The sequence below is a fragment of the Camelina sativa genome, chromosome 10, assembly GCF_030686135.1.
Source record: "Camelina sativa cultivar CO46 ecotype springtype chromosome 10, ASM3068613v1".
Classification (NCBI taxonomy): Eukaryota; Viridiplantae; Streptophyta; class Magnoliopsida; order Brassicales; family Brassicaceae; genus Camelina; species Camelina sativa.
In genome coordinates, this window is record NC_141889.1 from 1,326,885 (window position 1) to 1,344,510 (window position 17,626).

The 17,626-nt window shown below is 32.9% G+C and overlaps 2 protein-coding genes and 1 pseudogene across 4 annotated transcripts; 2 read left to right on the forward strand and 1 right to left on the reverse strand.

Annotated features, from left to right (window-relative positions):
- The first annotated feature begins 1,331 nt into the window (after positions 1 to 1,331).
- On the forward strand, positions 1,332 to 2,476 carry LOC104716402 (ethylene-responsive transcription factor RAP2-10 pseudogene; annotated as a pseudogene). The gene has a single exon (XR_015568934.1). The product of XR_015568934.1 is annotated as an ethylene-responsive transcription factor RAP2-10 pseudogene (transcript).
- Positions 2,477 to 3,437: 961 nt separating this feature from the next.
- LOC104716404 (CBS domain-containing protein CBSX1, chloroplastic) lies at positions 3,438 to 6,259 on the reverse strand. The gene is made up of 8 exons (XM_010433777.2): positions 5,886 to 6,259; positions 5,362 to 5,449; positions 5,189 to 5,253; positions 5,022 to 5,070; positions 4,707 to 4,759; positions 4,187 to 4,302; positions 4,028 to 4,085; positions 3,438 to 3,935 (listed from the first exon to the last, which is right to left on the reverse strand). The coding sequence occupies exons 1-8, from the start codon at positions 6,099 to 6,101 to the stop codon at positions 3,861 to 3,863; spliced, it is 720 nt and encodes a 239-aa protein (XP_010432079.1). The 5' UTR covers positions 6,102 to 6,259; the 3' UTR covers positions 3,438 to 3,860.
- Positions 6,260 to 13,480: 7,221 nt separating this feature from the next.
- LOC104719944 (floral homeotic protein APETALA 2) lies at positions 13,481 to 16,332 on the forward strand. 2 transcript variants are annotated; one of them, XM_010437925.2, is made up of 10 exons: positions 13,481 to 14,438; positions 14,586 to 14,611; positions 14,699 to 14,729; positions 14,827 to 14,914; positions 15,006 to 15,151; positions 15,279 to 15,323; positions 15,439 to 15,527; positions 15,616 to 15,713; positions 15,808 to 15,900; positions 15,979 to 16,332. In XM_010437925.2, exons 1-10 carry the CDS (start codon positions 13,978 to 13,980, stop codon positions 16,207 to 16,209), a joined length of 1,308 nt encoding a protein of 435 aa, XP_010436227.2. In that variant the 5' UTR covers positions 13,481 to 13,977; the 3' UTR covers positions 16,210 to 16,332. The 2 variants fall into 2 exon arrangements, with proteins under 2 accessions (XP_010436227.2, XP_087326159.1); XM_087470033.1 differs by lacking the exons at positions 14,586 to 14,611; positions 14,699 to 14,729 and having other exon boundaries at positions 13,833 to 14,455; positions 14,807 to 14,914.
- Positions 16,333 to 17,626: the final 1,294 nt, after the last annotated feature.

The following is a 17,626-nucleotide window of genomic DNA, read 5'->3' on the forward strand; positions in this document are numbered from 1 at the left end:
TTTTTTGAACTACATATTCCTACATGTTCTTTAAAGTGCTGATTATAATTACTAAGTCGGATTTGTCCAAAAAAAAATTACTAAGATCTTGAGTATAATAAGACTGAGTATAATTTACTAAGTCGAGAATTTTTTGAGTATAATAACTAAAATCTTGAAATAAATTAATTGACTGACAGAACAAAATACAAGTAATAGTAGTAAAAAAAAAAAAACATAGGAAATAAGGAAAGACAAAGCTCCTCAGTAATCCCACTAACTTGTCCCCAGAACAGAAGGAGACACGCGTGTCATTACCGCCTCTTCCCTATTAATTACTTTAATGCACCAAAAATAAAATAAAATAAATATGTAGGTAAATTAATCGTATTATTGCTTGAACATTTCTGTAATAATTGAAAAAAAAAAACTTAAATTAAATCTCATTTATTATTGTTTCCCAAATTCCACAACGACGACCCACTTCCCTACGTTAATACTCAATACTATTCCTATTCCATGAAATCAATAAATATCCTCTGTTTATTTTGTATTTTCAATTTATTGACTATTTGACAATTTGAACGACGTACAATATATATAGTCAACTCAAACTGAATCGATATTAGAAATTTATAAACAAAAAGCTTTTATACCAAGTTTGACTAGCGACATTTAGAATTCAAATCAACCGTACCGAGTAGAAGTTTTTGAGTTTTATTTACATATAGCTGGGGGATACTAGACATTTTCACACATGTTTAAAGCAATGCAAAATTACGCAGTTGTTAAGCGAGATCAAATAGATCATCATCATAGATTCATATCGTTAAGACAAATGGGGTAATACTAAAATAAATAAATTAAATTGACGTAATCGATGAGGCGTGTTAAATCGTATACCGTATTGTTGGTTAAAAATAAGAGTTTCACACTATATCATTAAGACGCATCTGTCCATATCTAATTTTCTTTATACTTGATCACTAAATATACATATATTAATGGGTGTCAATTCTAGCTATGTAGTACTATATGCCAACGGAAACATATATTAGAGGTCATTACAAAAATAAATTGTAGTTTGAGTTGTATGTAAAATTTTGCATTCAAATCCGTTTTTTGTATAGTACTAGTATTTAGTTTGGGATGTTTACTCCATCGGAAATTAAGTTGATGATAACCGGGCCAATGGAAAGAGCCGACGAGCTTTATTAAAATACAATAATAAGTAAGGTGCATGAGAGTATTTAACACTAAATATTTTAATACCGTCCAAATAATAAAGACAAAATATAATAACTTCGATTTATCTATATGTGTGTGTATATAAATGTCAGGGAAGATGAGATTGTTGTCTCTGTCTTAGTAGAATAAAGTATATATATATATAGAGAGAGAGATAACCTAAAAAAAAAAAAAACAATATATAGTGAGAGAAAGTTATTAAGAGATTAGTGTCGGTGAATTTTTTGAAACTTCTCTTTTGCGGTTTCGTGTTCCTCTCATCTCTTCTTGGCCCACGTGTTCATCAATCTCCCTCTCCGCATGTAATAGCTTCGCCATCAATTTCACACATCTTCTTCTTCTTCTTCTTTCAACTCTAAATCTCTTTAGATCGAGAAAAAGATTAGTTCTTTCGTGGGTTCTTGAAATCTCCGGCGAAAACCCATATGGAGACAGCGACGGAAGTGGCGACGGTTGTTTCTACTCCGGTTGTTACGGTTGCGTCGGCGGCGTCGGCGACGAGGAAGAGAGAGAAGCCGTATAAAGGGATAAGGATGAGGAAGTGGGGGAAGTGGGTGGCGGAGATTAGAGAACCTAATAAACGGTCAAGAATCTGGCTTGGCTCCTACTCTACTCCTGAGGCGGCGGCGCGTGCTTACGACACGGCTGTGTACTATCTCCGTGGTCCTTCCGCTAGGCTTAACTTCCCGGAGCTTTTAGCCGGAGTTACGGTGGCGGGCGGTGGAGGAAACAGTGGTGGGGATATGTCGGCGGCGTATATTAGGAGAAAAGCGGCCGAGGTTGGAGCGCAAGTGGATGCGTTAGAAGCGGCGGGGGGAAATCGTCATCATCATCATCAAAATCAACATCAACGCGGTAATCATGATTACGGAGATAATCATAGTGATTATCGTATTAATGATGATCATATGGAGTGTACTAGTAAGGAAGAGTTTAAGAGGTGTAACAACGAGTCATGGGAACGGGTTGATTTGAACAAACTACCTGACCCGGAGACTTCGGAGGACGATTAGGAAACAAATATATATCGAATCGATTTGATTTCACTAGCTTCCCTACTTTGTTCTCCTTCTTCTTCCTTCACTTTACCCCCCCCCCCCCAAAAAAAAAGTAAAAAAAAGTTGTACAAGGAAGATTAGAGAATGTATGTTTTTACGATGTGCGGCGGTTTGCTAACATGCACCACCTCTCTTGAGTTTGTGATTACTAATTTACTACTACTAGTATACTGATGATATCTTCCCATAAATAGTATTTCAACCACTTCAGTTCTCCTACTCAACAAATCTAAGTGTTCAATGATGTTGTTCCAAGGTGTAAGAAAGAAGTTAAACAGCCATTAGTAGATCATTTAGATACGTCTTCTAGACTTGATTCGGATTGAGTTTCTTTATAGTGTAAAAAAGATAATCCAAAATACTAAAATTCTTGCTTTGATAATTAATGTTCGTTTAATTTGATTCATTTTGATGATTTAAAGTTCGGTTTCAGTAGAGTAAATATTTAGTCGGATGTTATTAGATATGGGAACGCGGCGGTGAGTGAATAGCAGCAGAAACAGGACTACAGGAGACTATTAGAGTCGAGAGATTGGGAACGACAAAGAGTGTCCTACATAACAAATATGGTAAGTGGGTCTTAACTGGTCCGATCGTAACAACTAAAGCTCTCTCCATCTCTATTATCCTAACAACTACTAAAGTCATCTCTTTCTTTCTTCTGTGTTTTTCTAATCTGTTTTTTTTTGTGGGGCAAAGACAGCAAACTCTCACATATCGAATCTGGCTCTCATCTCTAGTCTATGGTCTTGTTTGAAAAGACCAAATGTGTTTTCTTCTCCACTAGAAAGCTTAAAAGTAGAAATTGACCAACAGTTAAAAACTGTTTCTACTTCACACAAATCCGTTTTCCATATTTTTCTTTCTAATCTCAGATCTAAGCTAATCACTGAAAATTCCGATTCAGCAGTGTTTATTTTAAAGGTCAATTGTTTTGGGGTTTCCTTGGCCAGCTAATGATGAGCATGACCTTGCAACTAACTCATTTGTAACTTGTCATTATCAATTATATCTTTCTTAATCGAGTAAATCATGGAAGTTATAGGCCATAACTAAATATCATTCCGTGATCTAGAGCCTCCATTATAAGTAAAGATTCCAACTTCACAGATGCGTTTGTACGGACGATACCAAGAAGGTAAATATTAGATATTTTTGGTTGAACCAATATCAATTAAATACCTTAAAAAGGTTGTTACTTTGGTGGTTAACCAAATGTAGAAAGTGGGAAATATTTTTTTCTAAATAAAATTAAACTTTAAAAGTATAAACTGATGAGAATCAAATACCCAAAAGCATCTGATAACCTAACCCATCAACCAAACAGATAAGCTGATTCTGTAGGAAAATAAAGTAAGTAGTGCACTTACCACTTACCAGAGTTTGCCACTGTTATCAGGATCTTTGATTCTTCTAGAGTTCACTAGGCTTCACTTTGATGTAAACCCTGGTGATATAAGTCATGGCTCTTAATCATACATTGTACAATGTGGAATACTCTGTTTTCTCACTTTTATTTTGTTGGAGAACGTTTCATCATTGCTTTCCTATTTTCTTGTTTGGTTTATATCTTAATCAAGGATTCTTATCACCAGAGCGCTTTATTTGAAGCGCCGCTCTAACAACGTTTCCTCTTGTGATAATACCGACCTTTTTTGAAGGAGATATTAAAGGTTAAGTGATGAGAAAATGTGTCTTTACAAAATTAAGTGTGAGATGTGTAATTGTGAAATTTCTCTTACCAATTTGCCATCAGAATCTACCACAGGGAGCCGGCGATATTTTGTCTCCAGCAATATTCTAGTGGAAAATAGAATAAGAAGCTTATGTTAGTGAAGAATGTAACTATCACACACTGAAAAAAATATGGCACTGAAAAAAAAAAAAGGAAAGACAATAACTTAGCAGCATCTTCGAGGTTGGTTTTTTCCTCAACAACTAGAGGAGCTGGTGTCATTAAATCTCCAACAAGCTTCCCATTGGTTTTGCTGAGTAGCTTTTGCACTGCATTGAAAGTCTGCAAAAGAAAAAATACGAAAACAAGAGAAATATAGAAACAATTCAGATTGAGACGATTTATCATGTCAGAACTGAGTCCATTTAAAGAATTCCGTCTACTCAAAACTCTGAACGTAATATTAAACATAACTCTACCACATGCATATTTCATATAAGGTAGTTCTTTAGTGCAGGATACACTCATAACAATCACAAGATCCTATAACGGGTGACAGCAATTAGCTGAAACATTGTGCATGGTAATTGTGTAAATCAAATCAAGTTCCTCGTAACTTTCATTTCACACTATCTACTGCTGATAATGTGAACCAGGCAAATGATCACAGTGAGAAAGAATATGAATGAGTGTTTTGAAAAGCATTCAGGTCAAAATGTTTAGTAGGAAAAGGAAGGGCCACATACTTTCCAGGTGCTGTCAACCTCAGGGAACATTGCATTTTCTGCTCTTCCACTACCTATTGGCAACAACAACAAAAAACCAGCAATAAGATTTAAGGGGTATGGGAAGAAGCTTTTTGATCATTTCACATTGAGCGTGCTATCTCGCAACGAATGAGACAGAAGGTCATCATAACATAACATAGATATTTCTGGCTTTATGCCACTAAGTGATCAAGTAGCTTTCTTCTTTCTCCACTTCGAAGAGAAATCCCGAATCAAAAGACCTTGAAAGGAAAGGAAACCAAATACATCAAGTGGTGTAGCTGGCCCATTTACCAGATATTGAGTCCAAAGCCAGCAAGTCATAGTCTGAAACAAGCCCAACCTGCAGCAACAAAGAATCCTTCATAAGCATCCAACTCAAGTGTTTAAACCTCCATGAGTAGATTGGATCCAGTTACCTTCCCCAAACATAGGACCTAAATTCAAAAGTGAATACTAACCAATTTCCAGTCGTCGTCTATCACAGGAAATCCTGTAATTCTATTCTCCACAAGGAGTTCCAGAGCTGTAGAGATGGGGAAAAAAAAAAGAGATCATCAGTTTGAAAATAAACGCAGCAGCACGCACATGTTTTAAGCAATCTGATGGACTTTAGAAGATGACAAACATCGACCTTCATCCACAGTGGTCGTAGGTTTCACCACGTGCAAGTCCTCCTCCTTTGTCATGAACTCACCAACAGTGTACACTCCACTTATTGGCTACAGTAACAGTCAAATACATGCTCAGCTTAGAAAGCTCGAACTAATCCTCTAATTACTTGAACAACACTACATAATTCGAGTATCAACCACAAAATGCAGGACATCGAGAACAAGAGTGAATCAACATATCACCGAACAGGTGCTCAAATTCTCCTACCAATTCAAAATTGGTCACTATTGCATTACTCAAGCCACTTTTGCTTACTCAATTTCCACGACTCTTAAAGATCGCATCCCGAATCTCAGATATGCAATTTTCACCAGGTCCGATCTAAGCTAGTAACTAGTATACAATTCAATTCAATCACCTGATTCTATGAAAATTCTCAGAATCTAAGACGCCAGTGATCACATATTCACACATGCAAAACAAAATTCCCCAAAAAAGGAAAGAGCAATTTGGAACTGGAAATCGAAAGTGAGTGAGCTTTACCGAAGATGAGTTCTTCATCAAAGTAGCTCCGGCGGCGGAAGAAGCTGAAGGAATCCTAGATTTGGAAGGGAAGCTGCTTCGAGAGAAGGTGAATTGGTGGCAATGGCATGGCTGAACAGTGAGAAATCTCGGCGGAAGAAGATACGGTGAAAAAGGAGAGGATGATGCACGTAAGCGCGTGACGGAGAGTGGAGCAGCGTGGATGACGGCGTCCATTGGCCGTCGAAGAGAGCTCGCCGGAAGTAGAGAGAAAGTGATGGGGGAAGAAGATAATGCGTCACCGATCTAACCGCTTTGTTTGCATTGGGAAAAGCGAAGAGTGACTGTGACCTTTTTTTTAATTTAACATCATCTTTTTAATTCCAAACCGAACCGGTTTATATTTTAAACCAAATTGGTTTTTTTAGATCCCTTTTCTTTGGTTCTGCTTTAATTGGATCCTAATCCAATCCAGGAAAGCCCAAAGGGCCTGATGACAAAAACAACGAATAATTATGATTTAAGTAACTCATTAGTTCAAATTACACGTGTATTATCATATTTGTCGTGAATCACGTGATCAAGATTCCATATATTAGTGGGTGTTTTTCACCGCCACATAAGAGTCACTAGTTAAAAGTTTAAAGAGATTTTTTTTTTTGCTATAAATTTTGGGGGAATATAATATTTGTTGTGGGTACAGTCTTTTCAAAATTTTCAATAATCATTCATCATAATTTCAAGTACTATGTATGGGATTGAAATATTTATAATCAAATTCTTTGCCATACATAACCAAGTCCGTTCTTAAAATGTTTCTTTTGAATATGTAGCAACAAAATGTCGTTGACAAACTCACGATCCTCACAAACCATATGCCATAATTATTATGAAATCGAAATATGACAATAGATTATAGATATAAACTACTTCATATCACCATCGATCGACCGTTTATAAATTTTGAAAAAAAAAAAAGAGTTTTTCGAGAAAGAATCATCAATAGTTATTTAGTACAAACGAAACTTTGAATCTGATTCAACGATAACTTTTATTAAAGCCTTCCATTGTACTCAAAGGAAATTAATTGCCTTCAGCGACTCTATATAGAAGGATCTAGAAAATGATGTAATTAATATGAAGATATAATTAAATCTTTATTTGTTCTTTTTAAATTTTGTTATCTTTCATTACTTTCAAGTTGTTTGCGTTTCTCATTTTATTTCGTTTTCCCCAAAGTTGTTGTCTCTTTTCGCGACATAAACAAAAACTTAATTAACCAAGTTTAATTATACTCCTATTTTATACTCTCTCTGTATTTATTTAATTGACGTTCTAGGTTATTTTGAGTAGATTAAGAAAACAAGTAAGTTGACTATTTTAACCTTACAAACAACATTAATTTAAAAAGTGATTTTTGAGATTGTCTTAGAGGTGAGGCTATAACTGAGATTCTTTTACAAAACTTACGTTAATAAGTGTGAACGACAAGTATTTTAAAATATGAAAACAAATCTAGAACAACAATTAAATCAATACCGAGGGAGTACTATTCAATTCCTTTTGTTTCCTCTACGTCAAAACTAGCAAAAAACACACATCGATATCATGGATGCAAAGAATAGAGTACGTGGAAAATGTATTTATTCATAGTGGATGCAAGCATCTGCAACACAAAGAATCACAATATGAAAATCCTGCATAGTTATAAGTCTATAAAAGCGTTTATTGTATTTATTAATTAGAACAAGTGTTTCCACGTCCGTTATTGCGTATCATTTTTTATGTAAGATATGTGAAATATGCTATATAAGTGAAATTCAGCAATTAATTGAATTAGAAACGCTGTCGTTTGTAATGTTTTTTTTTCACTTTTTAGTCACTACCCTTAATGAGATATTTTTCAGACTTGTAAAACGGAAGAATCATAATGTATCTCTTACCTAAGCCTCAGTTAGGCCCGACCTATAGTCCATCAGCTAATTAATTAATTTATTTTTGTCTGAAACATCGAAACAAATTTAAAGCAAAACTTAAAGTGAAAAACGGAAATGATTCCCATATTGATGAAAACTTGTAAAGTCGGAATAATTCGTTGGTCCCTCCATTAACTAACGTGAATTATTGCAATTGGGACAGTACTAAATTTTGGGTGTGGTTTTGATATAGTACCAACAATAACAAAAAGAAAAAGGGGGGGGGGGGGGGGGGTTTAAAATCAAAACTTAATTAAAAGAAATAAATGGTGTGAGTGTGTGTCGTCGGTGTCGAAGGATGTTTGGGAACCAAGTGGGGTTAATTTCAAAGATTTACAAAAATGGAAAGTCTTTGGACCGCAAAACGTATGGACATCGTACCTAAGTTCCTGACTCCTTGCCATATTTGTACATTAACGTGTTTCCCTTTGTCCCTTTTTTGTCGTATTCTTTAGATCTTTTTCCTCCTTATCAAATCATTTATAACCCTAAGTTTTAGTTTTGTCCCCAATCTAGTTTGTAAATTTACCTAAACTCTTAGAAGTATATAAACTAGTTACGTAAACAGTTTTTCTTCCTATGTATTAGACACGAAAGCATGGATAAAACCAACACATATCTGAAAATTAATCAGCTACAATGTTTATATATATGTACATGCATAACTGATAAATCACGCTTCAGTATGTGAAAAAAAAAATCATACGAAATAATTCAGTCTTTTAATTTGAGAGGTTGTTTTCCTAATACCATTTCATGATTTGCATAAATGAATCCAATGCTATATAAAGTTATAAACACAATCTATAGACTATAATATAACCACATCGAAGCACAAACTATCTCGTGAAGAAATCGAGGAGTATCCACTATCAGCTTCGCTTCACATGGCCCCCACATTGAGCGAATAATAAAATGCCACGTAAAAGAATTAAAAGTGGATCATACGAAATAGCAAAGGATATTATTTGGAGAAGCCTAACAAGATCTGGACAACCTCACAAATCGAGATTCTATCGATACCGTCCGATGTTTTCCACGTTCGTTAATCTCGGACTTGACTTCGATTCCAAAAAGGAAAATAGAGACATATCTAAAAACTTTAATGACGAGCTTACTTATTTTATGCTTTTTTGTTTGTCGAACTTATTTTATGTCTATATGATACCGATACGACTTGTATCATACGAGCTTAGTTGTATATATTCGTATCTCCTCAATATATTAGTAAGCATATTGTTTGATATCATTCAAACTATGTCAGTGTGGTTATATGATTTATACGATTCATGATATTTTAACCCATATCCAAACAAGATCCACAGTACTGATTCAAATTCGAACTAGTAAGTAGTAAATCAAAAATATATTCACTAGTTAATAGTACATGCAACTGTGGCCATTCCACGTGTCAAAATTGTTTGTTGAAGTAGCTGAAAAATTGTATAGCATTCAATATTAATAGTGTATAAAATCTTATCTTAAAATTGAATTCTTGAATTTATTGTTTACAAAAAGGAAATTGAATTTGTTTGTACTCGTCCACACTATGTGGACACATAGCCAAGTAGATTGAGGTAGATACAGGCATTGATTCTTTTTTATTTATGTTTAGATTAATGTACTGTACTCTCTGCATATATATGATATCACTGTGGCTTGTGGGGATGCATTTTTTTTTTTTGACAGTGAGGGGATGCATTTTTTTTATTTTATATAGAAAACGAATATGAAAAGTCTACATAGATTGCATAAATGATTTATACGGTATCTGTTGTACACTTTACTTATTTACAATTCAATAATAATACCTGTTCCTTTGAGTACATTTTTGTCATATCATATATGTCGTATAACGAGGGAGTATAAAGGTCCGATAAACTCAGCCAAAATTAGGAATTATATTTTTTGTTTTCTTTGGTTTTGTTTTATGTGGACACATATGATGAGTAGTCGTAGAAGTTTTTTCACAACAGACATACGATTAAATGAAAAAAAATCACGGGGGTAAATGGGAATAATAATAATAGCTTTTGTGGGCCTGTTTTATTGGAAAGAGATATAAGACAAGAGTATCTCTCTGTAAAGTGGGCCGTGGGCTTTAATAATTATTGACATACACACATATATATATATATATGTAGTTTATATATAAAGATATAGGATGAGGCCAGATCACAAATATACAAAAATCAAGCTTCTATATATCACAAAAAATGCCAAATAATAATCATAATAATATATAGGGAGAGAGAGATAGTGGGACATAGAGAGAGAAGAGCAGTAGTTTCCACTTGAGGAAAGCAACATGTTCAACGAAAACCATTATTGGAATGTTTGTTATTGCATTATCCCACTCAAAAATATGTACAACGTGTCTTGTAAAAAAAAAAAAAAAAAATTTAGAGCTTATATTTTAGATTTGATTGAAAGTTTCATTGATTTTTACTGTTTATTACATAGTTCGCATCCAATATTTTAATATTTATTTAATTAATCGGAATTTTTAGAATAATACGATAAGAGTTTAATTGATGACACAAGACAGTAAATATATATACATATATAGTAGAACCTCTATAAATTAATAAGGTCGGGACCATGAAATTTTATTAATTAATATTTTTTTAATTTATCGATAAATTAATAATTATTAATTCATAAAGAGAATTTTTTATCAGAAATTCAGAGTTTAGAAGAAATTGCTATTACTATTTTTCAAGGTGATAATGTAGTTGAAAAAGATATGACGGTTCCTTTAGAACCAGTTACATGTAAGGAAGCAATTATCGTGTCAAGAACCCTCTATAATTTTTAGATGCGATTTGAGAACACAACACCAGAAGTTTTTGATGCAGTCAGAAAGATTAGAGATGTTCTCCAACAAGAATGCAAATTCAAGAACAAACAAACAACAATAGATTCATATTTCACTAGATTTTTTTAGATATATATATATATATTTTTTTAGATATATATACTAGTTTATTTATATATATATATATATTTCTTAGATATATATACTAGTTTATTTATATATATATATATTTCTTAGATATATATATATACTAGTTTATTTGATTATTAATATATGATATTTATGGAACCATATTTTTACATGGGATTTTCAAAAAAATTATTAATTTATTATTTTATCGAATAATGTCCAAAATTACACTAGTGCCAACTTGAGACCAGATAAATTTATTAATTTATAGATATTATTAATTTACCGAGTATTAATTTATAGAGGTTCTACCGTATACACTCCATTCATACAAAACACATAACTCGGTGGTGGTAATGTAAAATGTAAAAAAAAATCACAAAAGTGGGGAGTGACGTGGCAACCTCAAAATTTTATTTTGATACTGGTATTATTGTTTTACAATTGTTGTTAGCCTTCTCTTCTTCGTATTGTTGCCCTCTGAACCCAAAATAAACAAAACTGTAATGTTTCCCTTTCCGACACAAAGTCCCTTCTCCCTTCAAACTTCTCTCTTCGTTTTTTTTTTTTTCAAAAATATTTATTTATTTTCCACTAAAAATAAATTCACTTTATTTTGTGCGGAGATTTTTCAAATCTATAATAATAATAATTTCATTATAAAAACAGATTGAGATTATGTAAAGGATGACGAATTTATGTAATATATATATATATATACGAATCTAACAAATCCGATCTTAATTTTATAGAAATAACCAAAATGTGGTAATAATAGTTGGCTCCAGCATTTTTGTTGTAGTCAGAAACGAAACACCGTCTCGGATCGAGAGTCTGCGTAACACGCGCGTTAATAATTTAAACGAGAGAAGAAGTCTCATCGGACACGTAAAAGGAAGAGCGCGTGAGATTAAAAATACGAGGTATGTTAGAGAGAGAGGGAGAGTGGGGTCGACCTCTCTACTCTTTTCATTCATTGGTGGATGAAAGAGGGAAAAAGTGGAGCCCACCGGTTTGTCCGTACTAAATGGATTGATCTTTTCTGGTAACATTTTCCCTTTTCTCTCTTAATTCCTTTTTTCCTCTTTTTGATTTTTGAACTAATACTACGATTATTTGTTTATTTTTTAGTTAAATCACTAATTAGGCACATGTATTTACGTTTTTATCCTTGTGAATTCCTCGTTTTATTTTTTCAAATCAACCCCTACTGATTGATGATGATGATATATGATGATGGGCCACTCGATCCTCTCTATGTACTATGTAGTAATCTTTGTTTTCTTAAAACTAATGTATTTAAGCCCCAATAATAAAATCTCCCCAAAATTGGATCATTTGTAAAACTACTGTATGTGGTTGGTATATAGATTTCAAACTAAACCAAGACGACAATTTAGCCGAACCAATTGTGGTGGTAATCTTAATGAAAGACTTTTTTTTTTTTTTTTTTTTAAGACTGAATGGACCCGACAAATTGAATGCCTAACCTAAAGCAAAGCAATTCATAATTTTTGCACCAAATCGAGACGGTAAGTAGCTTCTTATGCGATTTGGGAACCAATAAAAGATAGGGAATGACAATTTTGTGAAGCAACTTTGTGTGTTTAAACAAGTGAGCTATTTCCACTTTGGTTTCTTTCTCTCCTGCGGGTGTTTTGGTTATTGTTAATCCTGATTAGGTTCTAAACCTTCATCTCACATGTACTCTCATGTGTTTACATGTACGGCTGTATATATTAAACACATCATACCCAAATATAGGTTGTTATTTCATTTTAATATATACTAGGGAATTAATAATCATCAAAATAGTTTCGTAGTAAGCAGTTGTTAAAATCAGCAACTTTACTAAATGTAACAGAGCTTGTAAACATATAAAATGCAGATATATATGGTGGAAGTTTTCACTTTATTAGCAAATTTAGAAAACGAAAGCAATGTAGATCGTTAAACTCTACGATTAATAAACCATATTTTGGAGACTAGTAGACTTTTTGTTTTGTTTTGGTTAATAAATTAGTCCAATAAACCAAGCAAGCAATTAATATAGTCTGATGATCAATGAGTTTTTAAAAACGTTGAACTTATATTATTGTATACTACTGTCTCTTTATGTATAGATCCAAAGCCTTTGGTTGGAACAACTAGCTCATTAAGAAAACATATAGTTTAAGATACAATTGAATTGTGATTTCAAACACATTAAAAGTTTGGGAAAAGTAATAGATATAGAAAACTTGCACCAATCCAGCCTCAACCAATATAAATTACAAACTTGAAATAAGTTATATTCCCATTTAGAAAACTTTATTATTATTATTATTATAACATAACTCTTTATATGGTGAGAACCCTATTACTTGCTTGTCTTAAAGGAATTGCTGTTTATGGAACTCCACTTTAAATAATCTATTAAGTAGTAGTAGTGTAGAAAACTTAAGATCCCATCTTCTACTTTAATTTGCCCGATCATGAAAACACCTATTTATTGTACAGAAACATACATATTTAACATATATAGATGTATGCGTGATCTATTTGTATATGTAACCTTATTACCCTTTTTTATTCACACTGAATGAAAAAAAAAAAAAAGCTTTAAAGTAATATCAAAATTGGCAAATTGTGGGGTTTTTAAGTAATCTATTAGATAAATCATTATCTAGGAAAAAAATGCCTTTTATAGGATTGCTTACCGAACCAAGCCGTGGACTTCACTTTCTTAAAACATGAAATTACATATTAAAGGAATCTTTTGATTAATCAAAGAAACTATATATATTTTTTTAAAAAGAAAATAAAGAAACTCCAATACGAGGAATTGTTTCGAATATAATCTTTTTTCCAAAGAAAGCAAGTGGTTAGATAGAGAGAGAGAGAGAGGGAGAGAATAATATTTATTATTTTATAAAAAATTAAATAAACAGTGAGATAGAAAGAGAGAAAGGGCAGTGGAAGTAAATATAAAGGAAAGGATAAAAATGAAAGCTTTCGTAGAAGCAAACTCTTTTATATATATCTCTCTCTCTTATTACTATCTTTATTTTTCATTTTTTATTTTCTACCAACCAAAAGCTTTTTGCTCTTTGGTTTCTCTTATTTAGCTTCTAACCTTGAGGAGAATCAAACCAGAGGATTGAAGTCTCTGAAAACCTTTCAAAACATCAACCCAAAAAAAAAAAAAAAAATGTGGGATCTAAACGACTCACCACACCAAACACTTAGAGAAGAAGAATCTGAAGAGTTTTGTTATTCTTCACCAAGTAAACGGGTCGGATCTTTCTCTAATTCAAGTTCCTCTGCTGTTGTCATCGAAGATGGATCCGATGATGACGAGCCTAACCGGGTCAGACCCCATAATAACAACCCACTTGTTACTCATCAGTTCTTCCCTGAGATGGATTCTAACGGCGTTGTAGGAGACGGTGGTGGTTCTGGCTTTCCTCGGGCTCACTGGTTTGGTGTTAAGTTTTGTCAGTCGGATCTAGCCACCGGATCGTCTACCGGTAAAGCTACCACCGTGACCGCTGCCGTTGTGGAACCGGCTCAACCGTTGAAAAAGAGCCGGCGTGGACCAAGGTCAAGGAGTTCTCAGTATAGAGGTGTTACGTTTTACCGGCGTACCGGAAGATGGGAATCTCATATTTGGTAATTTTAACTATTAAGTGTTTTTGTATTAATCTCATCATCATCTTTTTTTTTTTTAATTTCACTAATCGATCTTTACTAAGGCGATTTTAATTGTAAAACCGATTTTAATTATAATTTTGTTCCTTATGTTTCTCTGAAATTCAGGGACTGTGGGAAACAGGTTTACTTAGGTAATTTTTTTTTTCCCCAGCTTTTTTTTTTTTTTGATGTTGAAAAATGTCATCGTAATTATTATTTTTATTTAAATTTCTGAATAGGTGGATTTGACACTGCTCATGCAGCTGCTCGGTATGTTTCTCCCTTTGACTCTCTCTTCAATCAAAAAAAAAGAAAAGAAAAGAATAATAATAATAATAATATCGAAGTTTTTTATTTTATTTTGTAGAGCATATGATAGAGCTGCTATTAAGTTCCGTGGAGTAGAAGCTGATATCAACTTCAACATCGAAGATTATGATGATGACTTGAAACAGGTGTAAATTTACGTCCTCTATAAACTATAGATAGATTTATTAATATTTTCGAAAAGATTGTTATTAATATTGAAAATTGAATTTTATATAGATGACCAATTTAACCAAGGAAGAGTTCGTCCACGTACTTCGCCGACAAAGCACGGGCTTCCCTCGAGGAAGTTCTAAGTATAGAGGCGTCACTTTGCATAAGTGTGGTCGTTGGGAAGCTCGAATGGGTCAATTCTTAGGCAAAAAGTAATACCCCCTACCCCCCCCCCCCCCCCCTTTCTCTAATAGTATCATTCAAACACTTCATCATCTTTGTTCTTGTTATATTTAACTTGAGTTTTTGGGTTCTTGAAATCTTCAAAATATTATTTAGGTATGTTTATTTGGGTTTGTTCGACACGGAGGTCGAAGCTGCTAGGTAAATGTTTTTCTGTTTTGATACTACTACAACGCTCATTGTTAAGTCTGTGTAAATGTGTTTTGTTTTTTTTTCTGTACTAAGTGATTTTTTATATTTTATATAATAAACACAGAGCTTACGATAAAGCTGCAATCAAATGTAATGGCAAAGACGCCGTGACCAACTTCGATCCGAGTATTTACGACGAAGAACTCAATGCCGGTACAACCAAATTTCATTTTAATCGAGTAAGTTTGTTTTAACCCAAAACAGAATCCTGTTTAATGATGTTTGAATTTGTTGTGCATAGAGTCATCAGGGAATCCTACTCCACAAGATCATAACCTCGATTTAAGTCTGGGAAACTCGGCTAATTCGAAGCAAAAGAGTCAAGATATGCGGCTCAAGGTAGGGTTTAATCATATATTATTAACACTAGTTTCTAACCTTAATATATATAGTTTTTTTTTTGTTATAAACATGTGTTTTGTTTTGTTTTAAGATGACGCAACAGCAACAAGATCTCCACTCTAATGAAATTCTCGGATTAGGTCAAACCGGAATGCTTAACCATATCCCCAATTCAAATCACCAGGTGAGTTAAAACCCCAAAAGAGTACTAATTTTGAAAAATATAAATTTTTTATTAACATTCATTTTTTTGATAAATTAGTATCCGGGCAGCAGCAACATTGGCAACGGAGGCGGATTCTCACTGTTTCCGGGGGCTGAGAACCACCGGTTTGATGGTCGGGCCTCGACAAACCAAGTGTTGACAAATGCTGCAGCATCATCAGGATTCTCTCCTCATCATCACAATCAGATTTTTAATTCTTCTCCTACTTCTCATCAAAATTGGCTGCAGACAAATGGCTTCCAACCTCCTCTCATGAGACCTTCTTGAATCTTTTTAAATATTTTTAAATTTTCTTTATATATAAGAAACAAAATTCGGAAGAAAATTAACCTTTAAATCTCCATGTGTTCTTCTTGGTATTAAATTAATTATCGGCTTATCTTTTGTCTATTTTTTTTCTTTCCCTTAAACCTCTTCTTGTTAAATTTGCTGAGATGAATATATTTTTCCAGCCATGGGATATATAAAATATTATATCTCTATATTGGAAATTGGATAAGTGTGTGATTTGAGATGTTCTGACTAAAAAGGTTGAGATGAGATTTGTCAATGAGTTGTCTTTTGTTGTTTCTTCTCAATACATTTATTAAGATTTTTTTTTTAAACGTTACTGCTTTATATGTTACCTGCACCTATCTACATATGTGTTCAGTCCTAACTTGTTTTGTTATTCCTCTTTCATATCTATTCAACTAATATTTTCCAACATTTATTTCATTTTTTAAAAAATTCTTGGAAGTTATGTCACCCAATTACTTTTATTCAACACAGCATAGTTAGTTATTCAGATATATATATATATAGTTTTTTTTTCGTTTGTTACACTATAAATAAAAAGTTTGGCATGTGGCATACACACATGGTTTCACTTTTGCTGCATTGGTTTGATAAAGTTGGACTCACCATAAATCGAATCCTAAAATACTTTTTATGTTCACTTTCTAACCATAAAAATCGTATAAATTGAAACACACTGAATATGGTTCAACTCATTTAAATGCCAAATGGAAAGGTTGAACCACACTCGCAAAATTGACTTAAAATTTCAGTTGTTTTACGTATATATTTTTCTAACCTTTTAAAATCAAAATATGTTTTTTTTAACCTCCTTTTCACTACTTTTTGAGTTTTTTGCCATCACAGCTAGCACAAATTATTTAATCACTTTGTAACGTTTTTATGAATTAATGTGGGTCAACCATAAGAAAAATTACGAATTTTCCTAGTTTATACTATTTTCAAAGTTGTAGTATCAGTTCTTTTTTTTTTTTTTTTTTTTTTTTGAACAAAAGTTGTAGTATCAGTCATCATAGAAAGTAAAAAAGAGAAAATGATATTTTTTTTGGTTTTGTCCATTTTGTAGATGATATTTTACCGACAGAACAAACAAAAAAAAACAGTGATATTAATTTTTTTTTTACAGCACATTAATGTTGAGACGAGAGAGAGAAACAGAAGTAGATTGGTACTGATGTTTCCCTAATGGAGTAAGAAATAATACTCACAGTTATTTTACGATCTCAACAAAAAGTTAAAATGAATATCAACCGCAAGATCTCTTCTTCCTTTTTCACACTCTCTGAATATAAATCATAATGCCTACTTGTATAACCTATGAGAACGTTAGTTAAAATAATAGTATATTCCAAGACTAATAAATATTTATGAATTTTGTTTTAAAAAA